This window comes from Vigna unguiculata, chromosome 5 (assembly GCF_037176805.1).
Source record: "Vigna unguiculata cultivar grain cowpea cultivar isolate G323 ecotype 2 chromosome 5, ASM3717680v1, whole genome shotgun sequence".
Taxonomy (NCBI): Eukaryota; Viridiplantae; Streptophyta; class Magnoliopsida; order Fabales; family Fabaceae; genus Vigna; species Vigna unguiculata.
Window position 1 is genome coordinate 49,614,368 of NC_140796.1, and position 17,970 is coordinate 49,632,337.

The window sequence follows — 17,970 nt, forward strand, 5'->3', positions numbered from 1 at the left end:
CATGCATCCATCTTGAAATCCCATAAATGTATATACTTTATTAAAATTGCAATCACTAAAAAAAAAGACCAAAATGAGTAAACAAATGTCATAATAGCTGAAAAACAAAACCAAAACAATAATGTTTAGTAAATCAAGTTTAGTATTATTAAAATAAAAATATTTAAAAACTGAAAATAATATAACAAAATGATATATGCATATAAAAAATACGTGTAGGTGTCATTATAGTATGGTGATTTGTTTGAATTCCGAAAGATAATATATAAAATTAAATGGTAAGCTAGATGGGAGCATGGTGCAAGTAGGAGATGAGGGTTACATACCCTAAACCCCAAATTTTGTTGTTATGGTTAGTAAAAAATTGATTATTATTCTAGAGTGAATTCAAAATATAATTAAATTAAGATTTAATGCATATCATAATAAACAGATAACCATGTTGAATTGTTAAAACTTGTTAACCTTTCACAATCTTATTATTCATGTGATTCAGTTGATGTCTTTTATTTTAATAGACATAGGCTAATCTTGTGTTTGGATGAAGCATTTTAACAATTATGAGAAATTGAAATACATTGTATTTGAATTGCTTGCAATTAAATTTTCTTCATTTTCCAAATAACTTGTTTGGGTAAAGAAATTAAAATACAATACATTTCAATATCTTGTTTGGATAAAATAATTGAATTTCTTGTGAGATAAAATTTCATTTTAAAAATATTTATTTTAGACTTAATTATGTTTTGAGTTCATGATAAATTTGGAACGGGCTCGACCACCCGGATGGGTCGAGCCGACCCGACGACTCAACTAGGCCATAAAACCTAGACGGGCTAGGTGGGGTCAGTTCAAAGATCCAAACAAGTTTGATCAGCCTAACGACCCATACGGGCAGGTCATGCCTGTTAAGTTCGTCAACCCAGTCCAACTCAACCCGCCTAGGTTGTTGGCCTGACTCTAACCTACTAGATCATCGAGCCCGCCCGACCCATCTAGGTTATCGGGCATGCTGACCCATCTCGGTTGTTGGGCCTGCTGACCCATCTCGGTTGTCGGGCATGTTTGTGTCATTGGGCACACCCGACAAGTTTGTGTCGTTGGGCCAACCTAACCTAGCAAGGTCGTTAGGTCGGTCAATATCGCCTGAGTCGTCGGACCGACCAGGCTTGATTAGGTCATCAGGTCAGTCAAGCTTGTCGGGTCAACAGGTCAGTTGGGTCGTTGGGCCTGCTCGACATGTCTGGGTCGTTAGACCCGCCCGACACCTCTAGGTCATCTGGCTCGCCAAACCTGTATGGGTCGTTGGGCCTGCTCGACCCGTTTGTGTTGTTAGGTCGGTCTGATCCGTATGGAGTGTTTGACCAGCCCAGTCTGTCATGGTTGTCGAGTTTGCTGGGTCTCTTTGGGGTTGAGTCCAGATTGTGAGGTTGAGTGAGAAGAATTTCAAATTCCACCTTTTTTTAGGGTATTTGAATTCCTTCTAATTTAGCTAATTGAAATACTTAAAAAAATACATGCATTTTAAATGCTTTTTAATTTATCTATCCAAACAAAACATTTCGTTACAAAAAAAATTCAAATTCTCCAAATAAATGAATTATTCTCTTAAATTGTCTCACCCAAACACACCATAAAAATTTTTAGTAATATTTGTCAAGTTGAACAATGAAATATGTTTAAATAAAGTATTAAAGTTGATGTTTACATTGGTCTAAAAATTACATTAAAGACGGAATATTCTATCGTTTTCATGATTTTGGGTGCTCGAAACCATACTTTTATTGTCGTTTCGTAATGAGTGTGTACAACGAAAATTAAACACGAAAGCTTTTCAATTTGCTGAAGAGGTCTTGTGCAGGCATATACTTTACCTTCGTATTTTAATAAACAAATAGTTTTTATAAGAAAAAGGTATTATAAGTACAAATCAATGAACACAATTTTCAAATGCAAAAAAAAAAATCATGAATTTTAATTAAATAGTTAGAAATGTGTCTCAGGTGAGAAAAGCAAGGGCGTATACGTAGTGAAAAAGGGTGACAAATAAGAAATTGAAAATAAAAAAATGGGTAACAGAAGAAAATAGGCCCATAACAGGTCCAGTGAGTTTAGTTTTTCGGCTAGCCCACTCGGCCATTCAAGAACAGTGTAGTTGCGAGTGTGAAGCAGAGAGAAGAGAAGCGAGAACGAAGGAGGGTGCAGCATGGGTGATGCAGGTGCAGGTGCAGGTGTGAAAATTGACGTGTTCTGGGACGAAGGAATGTTGAAGCACGATACTGGAATTGGTGTATTTGACACGGGAATGGAAATAGGGTTCTTAGAGGTGTTGGAGAAGCACCCTGAAAATTCCGACAGAGTTCGGAACATGGTTTCTATTCTGAAAAAGGGTCCAATCGCTCCTTACATTTCTTGGAACTCTGGTAGATCCGCTCTCATCTCTGAGCTTCTTTCCTTTCACACTCCTGGTACTCTTTTCTTTCTCCATCATCATCGTTATATTTTTACCTTAATTCTGTGTATTCACACATCTTTGAGGTTGTTGTTACTTGTTATTATTTTCAATTTAGGATAAAGATGGGATTTTGGTAAACAATTCGTGCTTTGCATGAAAGAGATGTTGGGATTTTGTTGATCTGGTTTTGTCCTTCTTGCTTAGGAAGTAAGTGTGTTTGGATTTTGGTTAACAAATTAAATTTACTTCAATTTAATTAGAGTTGCTATAGCTTTGGAGTTAAAACAATGATTGATATTTACTCTCTTAAAATAATAGCATATTTATAACAATGATTGATATGAAAAAATTGTAAAATTTTAGAACAATCAATTTCAATTTCATATGTTCTTGGCGTTAGTCATTGTGTATAACAAAAGAAAGCTAAGAAAGTTAATTTATAAAATAAGAAGATTAAGAGTTGCAAAGTGATAATATAGAAATCGAGATGCATAATTGTTTTGGAGATAATTTGGTGAATGGTGTGAAACAATGTATTGAAATGGTTTTCAAATGTTGTAAATCATTGTGTACCAAGAGAGCAACAGAACACCTAAAGTGAGTTATTTAAGAGGATGAAAAAAATAGGAGTTATACTTTCTAAAATTAATCCTCAAATAGATATAGATATATATATAGCTGTGTTGGAGATAATTTGGGGATTGATATGAAACTGTATGATGAGGTTTGAAATGCTGTAATTTTCTAGAATACGTAAATGAACTCTTAGACGCTGATAAAGAAGGGGGAAAGGAAATTTGTGCTGGGACATTCTTGAACCCCGGATCATGGGATGCTGCACTTCTTGCTGCTGGGACTACACTTTCTGCAATGAAGCATTTACTGGATGGCCATGGAAAAGTTGCTTATGCCTTGGTTAGGCCCCCTGGTCACCATGCTCAACCTTCTCAGGCTGATGGCTACTGTTTCTTTAACAATGCAGGTCTAGCAGTGCAATTGGCTCTAGATTCTGGGTGCAAGAAGGTTGCAGTTATAGATATTGATGTTCATTATGGAAATGGCACAGCAGAGGGGTTTTATAGATCTAATAAGGTTCTTACCATCTCTCTTCATATGAATCATGGATCATGGGGTCCATCTCATCCCCAAAGTGGATCGGTTGATGAGCTGGGCGAAGGAGAAGGTTATGGCTATAACTTGAACTTACCTCTACCAAATGGAACTGGGAACAAGGGATATATATATGCCTTCAATGAGTTGGTTGTTCCATCAATTCAAAAGTTTGGACCTGATATGATAGTTTTGGTTGCTGGGCAAGACTCCAGTGCAGTAAGTTATGATTTTTTTCTGCACCCAAATAATATTTATTGCCAAGTTTATACAAACTTGATTTCATGCTCACAGATAAATCAAAATCTGATAAGATAATGGCAGTGGCACGTGATTTTCAAGGGATATCCGTAGTTTTTTAACCATGGTATGAAAACTTGGACAGTAGCATGAAACGAAACAGATAAAATGAGTGTAGAAACATGTTTGAGTCTGATACCCCCATCAATCCAACAAATACTTTTCTGAATTTTGAAATATACCCTCCAAAAAGAAAACTTAGACAGTAGCATGGACTTACGTTTTCTGATAAATTATACTATAACTTACAAATAATCAAACGTCTAAGTCCTTTCATTCATTCAGAGACTGATTGCTTCACTTATAAATAATCTGCATACTGTTATTAGTAGTTGCAACTTTGTTACACTAATTTTTCATGATCCACATTCTTTGTTTCATTGGATTAATCACCTCACTTGTTTGTTCCAAGGTTACAACAGTGACCTTATGCGGCTATGTTGTAATGTTGAATCCAGGTTAAAAAAATGTGTTTTACTTATGTTATAACCTGGTGTGCCTCAGTTTGATCCCAACGGAAGACAGTGCTTAACAATGGAGGGCTATAGAGAAATTGGACGGATTGTTCATGATCTTGCGAAAAGTGAGAGTGATGGGCGGCTTCTAATTGTGCAGGAAGGTGGATATCATGTTACATATTCTGCATATTGTTTGCATGCAACACTTGAGGGGATTCTCAACCTTCCAATCACTCTACTATCAGACGCTCTAGGAGGGTACCCAGAGGACGAGACATTTTCAGTCAAAGTTATAGAAGCCATTAAGAATTATCAGAAAGATAAAGTGCCCTTCTGGAGAAACTCGTAAGATTCTTCCTCCTCGGAGTATGAGATTCACCTCCAATTTTCTGTTTACCCAACTCAATTCAATTATATTTCTGCAAATTGAGTTGACTGCCATATTAGCATGTTTACAATCCAATTATTCTGCTCCACTCCAGAACAATGTATATATATTATAGTAATAATGAAATGATTGTCAGTATTATTTTGGACTTGTATTATGCCATTTAGGACATACATTTGTGTTGTGACATTCAACAATTGGACTCACATTTTAAGTAATTCCCTGCTTTTCAATTCTAGGAAAAGAAATTCATTTTTTTAAATTTTAAGTCACCTAATTATATTATTATAATCAATTCATTCAACTACTCAATCCAACTTAATTATCTGGATATGTAAACTTTATGTCATGGTTAAATGTGGGGGAAGTAAATCTGTTAATGATTCGTTAAAGAAATTAATAAAGATACGAAAGGTTGATATTTATCATGTAATTATTGAGGGATTGTCAAAATTATCTTATAAATGTAATATTTTCCATCTAGTTGAGTTTGATGGTTAAGGTCCGGCTTTCGTTTTATTCTTTTGTGTAGTTTAATTTAAGGGGTATATTATCAACTAATTAAAAATTATATTTTACATTCAAAAGATTAAGCTTTTTCTATTTGAGAAAGATGATACAAATCAATGAAGTAAATTATGATTAATTAGATTTTCTGAAATACGCCTGTGGTTTTATAATATTTTAACCTGTATTAAAAATAGTTATTATAAAATTCTTACTTCTATAAAACGCGACACATTTTTCCCATCATTAAATTTTGACAGTTTTATTGACATCATTCATTCTTTCTTTTTCACCTTTTTATGAAATACATTAGAAGTTTCATGTAAACATTTGTGTCCCATTTATCTTTATCAATTCCTAAGTAAATATTTTATTTCTATAACTAGACTCTATTTGAATCACTCATACTTCTAACATGAAACCACTCATTAACTGGAAGGAGAAATATCTTTGGTCGAATTCTTACGCTGCACGCCACTTTAGTTTGCTTTTACAAGATGTGTTAGTAAATGAACTTTAATTTAAGTCTAATCAATTTATAATATAAGATTTGTATTTATTTATTTATTTTATATCTAGATAATATGAAAATTTTAATACATTATACATCTTAAAGGTGATAAATGATACAATATTATATATTCAATAAAAAAACAAATCTCATTAGAATGAAATTTAAATAATTATGATATTTTATTAAAAAGTAAATCTAAATTTAACTCAATCAAATTGACTTGTAAAATAAAATATATTATAAATCTATAGAAGTGATGTGCTCTATAAAAATCTCCAAATATTTCACAAAACATGATTACGTGAGTAAAGAACAAGAATGTTCTAATAACGAAAACAAAGGCACAACGATATTTGAGTGACTATGAAAAAGGCATCGACAAAGCAAATCAACTTTAATGTAAACTAAAAGAGACATTTGAAGTTAGGTTAAGAAAACTGTGCCAATTGACGCCGCGGAAAGTGGGTGAAATTGGTATGACTTTATTTTGCTTAGCTGAAATTCCCTAACCAACATTGTTTTAATAATAACATTCTACTTTGAAGCTATTTGCTATGCAACAATGCTTAATTAGCATAAGATACCAAAAGTTACTTGGTTACAAAACCAAATTAAAGTAATATATGCTTTAGGAATAACAATTTCAAAGTTGAAATAACAAATGAATAATAAACTTTTGGACGTTACAAAAATATTGTTTCAATTTGATGAAAGTCCATCCAGTAATATCATTAGTAATATCATTAGATATCATTAGATATCATCAGGAACAATGACCGCGTATTTAATACTAAATCCTAAATTCTAAATCGCATACTTAACCTAAGCTAAGTCGTCTTTAGAAAGTACAGTTCTATAATAATTTTGTTCTTAAAAAACATTTTAGTGAAAGAAAAAAATAGTATTTAAATTATATTTTAAATGATGTGATATTTATTGAATGTAATAGAATAAACAAATATGAATATAAAATCCCAAATTCCACCCTCCAATACCTAGATGCAAATTCTGTGATGAACTCCAACCTCCACTTAAATTACAATATCATGTGCTGTGGTTCAAAATTATCTTTCGTCTCACACCTTTGAATCAATTTCCATCAGCATATGCATGTGTAGGTCTTTATTCCAAACATCATAATAGAGACACATTTAAACAGTGCATGAATTAATTTATTGCATGTGGGTCATTCTTCAGTCCTAGCAAGTCAATATCCTAATTAATTCCATGTCCAATAATGCATCTTTATCATTGAAATTTACAAAGGTTTAATTAAATATTAAATGTTTTATAAATCTAGATATTTTTAAGTTGAATTTTTACTACAAAAATTATTATATTTATATTTAGTCTTTAAAATTATTTTTTTCTATCAATTTATCGTTTCATCTTACCATGTAAGAAATAATTCTTTACATTTTTTAATTTTTTTATTCGTTGATGAAATTACTGTTTCATTTTTCAATATCTAATAATTTACTTGTTAGTTGGTTGTTAAAGAAAAAAAATTCATTCCGTTAACAATAAAATACTTAAAATAAATAAAAGTATTCTAAATATTGAATAAAACAATTTTTTAATAAAAAATTCATTAAAAATACTTAAATTTGGGTACTTAATTAAACTTTTAATAAATAATAGACTAAGATTGGTTAAAGAATTAATTGGGATTGTGAGTGAACCGAGTCATGTTAAAAACCCCACCTCTTAATTTAGCTGATTCCACGGCACCTTTACAAATAACACTCATCTACTTTAAGTATTTGATTAAAAGTATATTTGTTCAAATATTTAATTGAATCATTATACTCGGAACGTGATTATTAAAATTTGTAATAATTATAAACTATCAACTTTTCCAGAGCACAAGCTTTACGTTAATTAGGGGTGATCATGAATTGGATTTGTAATGATTCAATCCACATCTATTTTGGATTCAAAATAATTGGATTAGATTTTTAATCCAAATTCATTTTTTCAAAAAAAGTTGATTGGATTTTTTAAAAATCCAGATCCAAATATTTAGATCAAGTTTAAATCCAGATCTAAATATTTGGATCAAGATCAAAATCCAAAATTTATTTTTCATAAAATAAATTCAAATTAAATTTTGTAAAACTTGTGTCCATAGGACTAACACCATAGAATTTGACAGATTTTTTGTCGGGGCCAACGAGGCCAAATTTCAGCATGGAATGAACTTGGATGACTTTCGGACGAATTTCGGTCGGGGACGACGTGACCAAATTTGGGCCAAGGACGACTTGACAAAATTTCAGTGGAGATCAACTTGACTGGATTCGACTGAATTTCGGTCAGGGCCGATTTTGCCTAATACGACCGAATTTTGACCGAAGCCGACTCTATTGAATTCGACCGAATTTCGGTTGTGGCTGACTCAGTTGAATACGACCAAATTTTGATCGTGACCGACTCATTTGAATACGACCAAATTTCATCTTAGGCCGTCTCAATCGAATACGACCAAATTTGGACCAGGGCCGATTCGGTCAAATCTCAATCGGGGCCAACTCGATTGAATTCGACTGAATTTTGACTAGAGTCAACTAGGTTAAATACAACCAAATTTTGGTTGCGGTTGTCTCGGTCGAATACGGTCAAATTTTGTCTAGGTCGACTCAGCCCAATGCAGTCAAATTTGGGTCGGGGTGAACTCAACCGAATACTTCCAAATTTTTCCCAGAACCAGTTGGGCCAAATTTCGATCAGGACCGACTTTACAGAATTTGGCCTAATTTAGCCAAATTTTGTATAGGGTCACGCCAACTCAATCAAATACGACTAAATTTAGGTTAGTCCGTCTCAACCTTTAGCCTAACCTACCAAAAATATAAACTGAAAATTTGGATTGAATATTTTGGATTATCCATTTTGAAAATCTAGATTTAGAGTATGAATATACAATCCATAAAATATATAAAATGTAGATCAGATTGATATCCAGATCCAATAAAATGGATTGGATTTTTAATAAAATGAATATTAAATGGATTGGATCATAGCAAAAGTGGATTGGATCATGAAAATTATATTTTTTGACCATCCTTAGTTTAACTTTTCAGATCATCTTCTACTTCCTTCCGCTGTTCAATAAATATAAATTATTGTTGTTATCCTCATAATTTTTTTTAGGTGTTAAATTAACATTAATTATTACTTTTACTCTCATATTTTCATTCTTTCACTTTTATATGTATTTAATCTTTTTTTATTAATACATTTTTTTACAAGAATATAATTTAAATTTGTTAGTACAAATTTATGGATATATTAACAATTTTTTTATTAAACTTCTAAATTTTTTAATTAAATTGTAAGGTTTAAAGTTTATGAATATAAATTTTAGGGTTTAGTGTTTACGGACGTCTCAATTCTCATGTCGCACGTCGCACGTCCACCTCGCATGTCGCACGTCCACCTCGAACGTCGCACGACACACGTCTCAAGTGTCACGTCTCACGTCCACCTCGAACGTCGCACGTCGCACGACACACGTCTCACGTCCCAGGTCTCTCGTCCCACGTCTCTCGTCCCACGTTCCACGTCCCACGTCCCACGTCCCACGTCCCACGTCTCATGTTCCACGTCCCACGACACACGTCTCACGTCTCACGTCTCACGTTCCATGTCTCACGTCTCACGTCTCACGTCTCTCGTCCGTCTCATGTCTCACATCTCACGTCCCTCACGTCTCACGCTCCCCGTCTCACGTCTCACGTCCCACGTCCTACGTCCCATGTCTTACGTCTCACGTCTCACGTTTCACGTTCCACATTCCACGTCCCACATCTCACGTCCCACGTCCCACGTCTCATGTCCCATGTCTCACGTCCCATGTCGTCTCACGTTCCACATCCCACGTTCTACGACTCACGTCCCACGTCTCACGTCCTACGTCCCACGTCCCACGTCTCACGTCCCACGTCTCACGTCGTACGTCTTACGTCTCACGTCTCACGCCTCATGTCTCACGTCGAATGTCCCACGTCCCACGTATCACGCCCACGTCTCGCATTCCACGTCCAACGTATGACGCCCACATCTCACATTCCACGTTCCACATCCCACATAGCACATTTTAAGTCTCACGTCGCACGTCTCACATTATTGCACTGAAATACTTGATTCTTTCATAAAATAATGGTGCTTTGGTTTAGTGGTTGCAGTATAGCTAAGGTTCTTCTTTGTTGTTTATCCTTCTTCAGATAATAGTTTCTTATTGATCGAAAGAAGGAAGAGAAAGGACATTATTTTACCGGAAATAGGAAAGTTAAACTTATGCAACAATAGTAATTTGAAACTTTTGCAGATGTCTGCTATCATTACATGAATGATTTGGGAAAAGTTTTTAGATATTGGCAGACAATATTTTTTTTATTGGTTTTTTGTTCTAACATTCAATATGTGAAGAGATGTGTCACAAAATTCTAATCAAGGGTGGGCAAAAAATCCATTTTTTATAATCCAATCTATTTTTTCTATGATATAATCCATTTAATATCTATCTTATTAAAAATTCAATCCAATTAAAATCCATTTTATTGGATATGGATATCAATCTGATATATATTTTATGAATTGGATATCCATTCTCTAAATCTAAATTTTCAAAATCGGTAATCCAAAATATCCAATCCAAATTTTTAATTTATATTTTTGGTTAGGTTAGGCTAAAAGTTGAGACCGACTAGTCTAAATTTAGTCGTATTTGATTGAGTTGGTGTGACCCTATACAAAATTTGGCCGAATTCTATCAAGTCGATCTCGATCGAAATTTAGCCCAACTGGTCCTAGACAAAATTTGGAAGTATTTGGTTGAGTTCACCTCGACCCAAATTTGACTGCATTGGATTGAGTCGACCTAGACAAAATTTGACTGTATTCGGCCGAGACAATTGCGACCAAAATTTGGCTGTATTCAGCCTAGTTGACTCCAATCAAAATTTGGTCGAATTCAATCGAGTTGGCCCCGATTGAGATTTGGCCAAGTCGGCCTTGACCCAAATTTGCTCGTATTTGCTGAGACAGCCTAGGGTGAAATTTGGTCGTATTCAAATGAGTCGGTCACGATCAAAATTTGGCCGTATTTAACTGAGTCGACCACAACCGAAATTCGACCGAATTTAGTCGAGTTGGCTCCGATCAAAATTCGGTCGTGTTGGCCTCGACCAAAATTTGACCGAGTTTGTCCTGGCCTGAATTTGGTCGTATTCGGTAGAGTCGATCGCGGCAAAAATTTGGTCATATTTAAGCGAGTCGGTCCTAACCTAAATTTGGCCAAATTCATCGAGTTGGTCATGACCAAAATTTGGTCAAGTCAGCACTTGTCCAAATTTAGCCGTATTCGGTCGACTAAGTTCCGAACGAAATTTGACTATATTCAACTTAGTCAGCTGTGATCGAAAATTGGCCATATTCAGTTAAGTCGGTCCCGACCAAAGAATTTAGTGGAGTCAACCTTGACCGAAATTTGACTGATCAGGCCCTGACCCAAATGTGGTCATATTTGGCCAAGTCGGCTCTGGTCAAAATTTTGTCGTATTAGGCAAAATTGACCCTGGCCAAAATTCAGTCAAATCCAGTCAAGTCGATCTCGCCTGAAATTTTGTCGAGTCGACCTTAGTCCAAATTTGGTCACGTCGTCCCCGACCGAAAGTCGTTCGAAAGTCATCTAAGTTCATCCCATGCTGAAATTTAGCCTCGACAAAAAATTTGCCAAATTCTATGATGTCAGTCCTATCGAAAATCTAATCCACATCCATTTTGAATCCAAATAATGGATGTGGATCCAAATTTGTGTCCATAGGGTTGACACCAAAGAATTTGACAGATTTAGCTGAATACTTCCAAATTTTGTCCAGAACCAACTGGGTCAAATCTCGATCGGGACCGACTTGACAGAATTTGGCCTAATTCGGCCAAATTTTGTATAGGGTCACGTCAACTCAATCAAATACGACTAAATTTGGGCTAGTCCGTCTCAACCTTTAGCCTAACCTAACAAAAAATATAAAGTGAAAATTTGGATTGAATATTTTTGATTATCCATTTTGAAAATCTAAATTTCGAGAATGGATATCCAATCCATAAAATATATAAAATATAGATTAGATTGATATCCAAATCCAATAAAATGGATTTTAAATGGATTGGATTTTTAATATAATAAATATTAAATAGATTGGATCATAAAAAAAATGGATTGGATCATAAAAAAAATGGATTGGATCATAAAAAAAATGGATTGGATCATAAAAATTGGATTTTTTGCCCAACCTTAACGTTAAGAATTCATTGAAGTTATATTTTCATAACATAATGATCAAACTACTAAAACATTATGGGAGATAAATCAAAGTTTAATACTTCGATATTCCTTAAACATAAGAATGGAAGTTTGTCAAACGATTTTTATTTAAAAATAAAATTAATTGTTTTTGTAAAATGCAAAACAGATGAATGAAAAAAAAAATAAAACAAAGAAATAAAATTTTGAAAATTATGATTATAAAAGTCAATTTTTTTCCTTTTGTCCTGTCATTATCGCGAAAGTCGTATCATTTTCCCAATCTTTAACTTCCATTTTATTTTCTCTAGATTTGGGACACAAAAATGTTAATTATGAAAAAAAGGATACTGAATAATTCTAATTTAATTTATTTTTTTTATATGTAATCTAAATGATTAAAAATATAATTCAATAATAAAATAAACAAAAAAAAATCTTAAATTAATTTTAAAAAAAATACATATTAATTCTTAAAATTTCTGATTTTATGTTTATCTATAAACTAATCTTAAACTTATAACTTTTTTGTTTGGGGTATAAAGTGGAGCGTGTAATGCAATAAAAGCTGGTTTCTAGTTTCTACCTACCAAAAGAAAAGAAGGGCAAGTTGTCTCCAAAACCGTGAAATGAAATTTTTTTAAGAAACTGAATAATTATGGGTAATGTTTTGAAAGATGAGTGCACATGATGATAGAACTTTTAGGTAGAAACTTTATATAAATAAGAAATTGGAAAAATGTATATAAGTCTTCAAATATTTAATTTTGAAAAAAAAATATTTTTTAACAAATATTCATGAAGAAAGAGGAGATAAATTTCTCAATATTTAATTTATATGAAAAATTTAACCAAACAAGCATACTCATTCGAAAAGATGAATTTAGATCTTTGTTAGAAAAATCATATATTTAAAAGAATTTATTGCAAAAAAGAAATAAAATAGTGGCATTTGAGGAATTAATCTTGGTACCGACATTAGCGGAACACTCTCCTAAATTGACCCGCCACCACAATCTATGGAACTTTCCTAAATATGGGACCCACCTTTTGTTTTTGTCTTTCATTTTTGCATGCCGACGACAGAACAAAACCATGGTTCTGCAACATCACCAGGTTCCTAAAACCTCACAGCATGTGTTACCTTCAACCTCAGATTTTTGTTTCTCACTACAACTTCAGATGCCTTCACTGTGTTACGATTTGACCGACAGAACTGTGAATACCAGATAAAAAAACATGTTGTTTTGGATTATTGCTTCAGTTAAATGAGAACAAAGATTCTATTTTTTATGGAATTTGAGTTTTAAACTTTATAAAGATCAAATCTTTTTATTTTATAAATATCATGAATTTTTAAAGATAGAAAAATAAGTTTGTTTGTTGTTTAAAATTTGAGCAGTAAATTCATTTATGAAATATATAAATATGATGTAGTTGACGGGAAATATTGAAAAGATTAAAAACATAATCTTTTTTCAATGAATGAAATTCCAAGCCCACATGATTCGTACATGCCATCCACTTGCCACTGTAGTTAATCAAAACATGGGGGACAAAATCATTGTGAAGTTCGTTCTTTTTTACTTCCTTTTACAATGCCTCACAAATTTTTAATAGAAATCATAAGCCAACCAATGGTAAGAGGCAAAAAGAAAAAGGAAAAAAAGAAAAGAAAAGGAAAAGAGGGTTTGGAGAGGGACAATCTTTGTGGAGTAGCCTGACACTTTGTTTAGGGTTCCTTCCTTCCTTCGTAAAATGTGAAAAAGTTAGAGACATTCCACATTGGCACATTCTCCTTCCTGTCTTTTTCTCAATTTTGGGAACTTCAATTTCCTGATCCGTTCAACGTTTTCTCAGCAAAAAAACTCTTTGTTTATGCATACCTATAGGTAAGTGTAACTACCAAGCACGCACTCTCACATTCACACTCAAGTTTTGTTCTTGTGACTTCTAAGCTTGTCATTATCGTTTTTCTGAGTCTTGTGGCTGGTGTCTCATTTTTGCGTCTGAGATATAATGGGGTTCTGATTTTACTGGGAAAGTTCGTATATTGATACTCTCTTTTGTTTTTTTCTTTCTGTTTTACTAGGCTAACCATGGAAGGTGTTCAGATAGAAGAAGTCTTCATCTTGTTTTGTTTTTGTCTGATCACTACAGTGAGCTTTGGTGCTACAAACTCAAATGATGTCAAAGTTTTGAATGATTTCAGAAAAGGGTTGGAAAATCCTGAGCTTTTGAAGTGGCCGGAGGAGGGAGATGATCCCTGTGGTCCTCCTTTATGGCCTTATGTGTACTGTTCTGGAGACAGAGTCAATCAGATTCAGGCCAAGAATCTTGGTCTTAGAGGGTCATTGCCTCAAAACTTTAACCAACTCTCAGAACTCTACAATCTGGGTCTGCAACGCAACAACCTCAGTGGGATGTTGCCCTCTTTTAGTGGATTATCCAAATTGGAATTTGCTTTCTTAGATTACAATAAATTTGATTCAATTCCATCTGATTTCTTTAGTGGGCTTAGCAGCCTTAGAGTCTTGTCTTTGGAAGAAAATCCACTGAATATGAGTAGTGGCTGGTTTTTTCCCCTGGATTTGCAAAAATCAGTGCAGTTAACCAACCTTTCTCTGGTGCAATGTAACTTGGTCGGACCATTACCGGATTTTCTGGGCACATTGGCATCTCTCACAAATCTGAGGCTTTCAGGTAACAAGCTGTCTGGTGCCATACCAGCAACTTTTGCACAATCTTCAATCCAGGTTTTGTGGTTGAATAATCAAGAAGGTGGTGGGTTGAGTGGTCCTATTGATGTTATTGCTTCAATGCCTTTCCTTAGACAGGTTTGGCTACATGGAAACCAGTTCACTGGGCCAATTCCTCGGAATATTGGAAATCTAATTTCCTTGCAGGAACTCAATCTCAACAGCAATCAACTTGTTGGCTTGATTCCAGAGTCCCTGGCACTTATGGATCTTGATATCCTTGTGTTAAACAACAACATGCTAATGGGTCCAATACCGAAATTTAAGGCTGCCAATGTTTCTTATGATTACAATTTATTTTGTCAGAATGAGCCTGGACTAGAATGTGGCCCTCAAGTTACTGTTTTGCTGGATTTTCTTGATAAGCTGAATTACCCTTCATTTCTGGTTTCTGATTGGTCTGGTGATGAACCATGCACACGCAGCACAGGGTCATGGTTTGGATTGAGCTGCAATTCCAACTCAGAGATATCTATTATGAATCTACCTAGACACAAGCTAAATGGTACACTAAGTCCCTCACTTGCTAAGTTAGATTCACTTCGTCAAATTAGGCTTTCAGGAAACAACATAACCGGCTCTGTTCCTACTAATTTCACCAAATTAACATCTTTGGAGTTGTTGGATTTAAGTTATAACAATCTTGAGCCTCCATTTCCAAATTTTCATGATGATTTGAAGATTATTATTACGGGTAATCCCCTTCTTCTGAATAAAACTGGAGGAAGTCCCAGTCCTATGCCTATTGACAGCCCACCTTCACCACAAAATCCATCACAGCCTCCATCCTCTCATAAGCCACCTATTCCAGATCAGAGTTCAAGATCAAACCAATCCAAGCCCAATGACTTGAAAAGATTCAAAACAACAGTAATAGTGGCTGGAGTTGTGTTGTTTACACTTGTAGCACTTTTGGTTGTTTATCTCTTGCTATGTTGTAGGAAGAACAAAAAAGCCTCCTTGGATGCTCCAAGTACCATTGTGGTTCATCCTCGCAATCCATCTGATCCAGACAACATAGTTAAAATTGCAGTTTCAAACGCCACTGGAAGTTTGTCTACAAAGACTGGTACAAGTTCTCTGAGTAACATCAGTGGTGAAACTCAAAACTCTCACATGATTGAGGATGGCAACCTTGTCATCTCTATACAAGTACTACGCAAGGTTACCAATGACTTTGCTTCAGAAAATGAACTAGGTCGTGGAGGGTTTGGGACTGTTTACAGGGGAGAACTTGAAGATGGGACAAAAATAGCAGTGAAGAGAATGGAGCATGGGGTTATTACCAGTAAGGCAATAGAGGAGTTTCAAGCAGAAATAGCTGTTCTTTCCAAGGTACGGCACCGCCATCTGGTATCCTTGTTGGGGTATTCCATTGAAGGCAATGAAAGACTTTTGGTTTATGAATATATGTCTCTTGGAGCTCTAAGCCAGCATCTTTTTCATTGGAAAAGCTTGAACTTTGAGCCTTTGTCTTGGTCAAAGAGGCTTGCAATAGCACTAGATGTTGCCAGAGGGATAGAATACCTTCATAGTCTTGCCCGTCAGACTTTTATTCATCGAGATCTTAAGTCTTCTAATATCTTATTGGGTGATGATTTCCGGGCTAAAGTTTCAGACTTTGGTTTGGTGAAGCATGCCCCAGACAGTGAGAAGTCTGTAGTTACCAAGCTTGCTGGGACATTTGGATACCTTGCCCCTGAATATGCAGGTATGGCCTTATTAAAATCACCTCTTCTGACCATAATGTATATGTAGAAATTTAGCATTAACTGCCTAATGGAATCATTATACCCTCTCTGTATATTAATTTATATTCAGTTACATTGTTCTTAGATGAAAACATCTTAGTAGTGTGCAAGAATTAACAAGGAATGATGTCTAATTACAAGTCATAATGTTTCAAAATTTGTAAGCAATGCGATACTTGTATCACTCATCTAACAGTTGGTCATACCATTGCAATGTGAGGTTTTATCATTTCAGTGTGTTTGATGTGCCTGCCTAGCTTTTAATACTATGTATCGATGTGTTTCAGTGATGGGGAAAATCACCACAAAGGTTGATGTGTTCAGCTACGGTGTGGTGTTGATGGAACTTCTGACTGGACTTGTGGCACTTGATGAGAGCCGACCAGAGGAGAGCCGATACTTGGCTGAATGGTTTTGGCGAATTAAATCAAGCAAGGAGAAGCTTATGGCTGCCATTGATCCAGTTGTGGAAGCATCTGAAGAAACTTTTGAGAGCATAACTATTGTAGCTGAACTTGCTGGACATTGCACGGCAAGGGAAGCACATCATAGGCCAGATATGGGTCATGCAGTCAATGTTCTATCAGCATTAGTGGAAAAATGGCAACCAGTTGATGATGAATTAGACTGCTACTCTGGCATCGACTACACAAGACCACTTCCTCAGATGTTGAAGATTTGGAAGGAAGCAGAAAGCAAAGAGTTCAGCTATACTTCTAGTCTTGACAACAGCAGAAGCAGTATTGCAGCCAGGCCTACTGGGTTTGCAGACTCTTTTACTTCTGCTGATGCAAGATAATTTTGAGGCAAATTTAGTGCAATTTGTGGATCCTGTTGTTGTATCCTTATTCAAATTCACTTGGATTCACCATGTCTGTTTCTTCAGCCAAGAGGCAAAAAAATCATGTCTCGGCATTTTGTTCTGTTTTTGGACATTAAAATACCATAGGAAGATGTAGATAATTATACATGTTTTCTCTTTGTTTTGTCTTGTATACAGGAACACCAATTTCTACTTGATAGTAATGATTCTGCGTGACAAGTCACATTCATCTATGTTGTTATCCCATCCATGTTATCATGGGAGGTGTCATTATTGAAATGCTAAGCAGAATAATTTATCCATGATATTTTCCACCTGCATTGATAAATTAAAAATGGTGACACATTTTTAGGCACATGAAGTCTTGGTAGCCTCTTTAGTGCTTTTTCTTCTCATTGAATCTTCCCCTATGTTATATCACTCCAAAGAGGGGTGAAGCCTAGTGTTAGATAACAAAAGGGTAGAGATTTGTCAGATTTGTCACTTGAAATTTGTTGTGTTCATACTGAGGGGAGACTGAGTTTCAACATTGAGTGATTTATGGAAGAATTCTAAAATGTACAATATGGTGAAAACAAACTATAGCGTAAGAGTTCAT

At 34.8% G+C, this 17,970-nt stretch overlaps 2 protein-coding genes across 2 annotated transcripts; both read left to right on the plus strand.

The window, feature by feature from the left end:
• Positions 1-2,131: 2,131 nt before the first annotated feature.
• Positions 2,132-4,852, plus strand: HDA08 (histone deacetylase 8). The gene is made up of 3 exons (XM_028073414.2): positions 2,132-2,468; positions 3,204-3,784; positions 4,370-4,852. Exons 1-3 carry the CDS (start codon positions 2,207-2,209, stop codon positions 4,670-4,672), a joined length of 1,146 nt encoding a protein of 381 aa, XP_027929215.1. The 5' UTR covers positions 2,132-2,206; the 3' UTR covers positions 4,673-4,852.
• An 8,831-nt stretch (positions 4,853-13,683) lies between these two features.
• Positions 13,684-17,674, plus strand: LOC114185622 (receptor protein kinase TMK1-like). The gene is made up of 3 exons (XM_028073465.2): positions 13,684-13,931; positions 14,132-16,509; positions 16,837-17,674. Exons 1-3 carry the CDS (start codon positions 13,918-13,920, stop codon positions 17,346-17,348), a joined length of 2,904 nt encoding a protein of 967 aa, XP_027929266.1. The 5' UTR covers positions 13,684-13,917; the 3' UTR covers positions 17,349-17,674.
• The last annotated feature ends 296 nt before the right edge of the window (positions 17,675-17,970 follow it).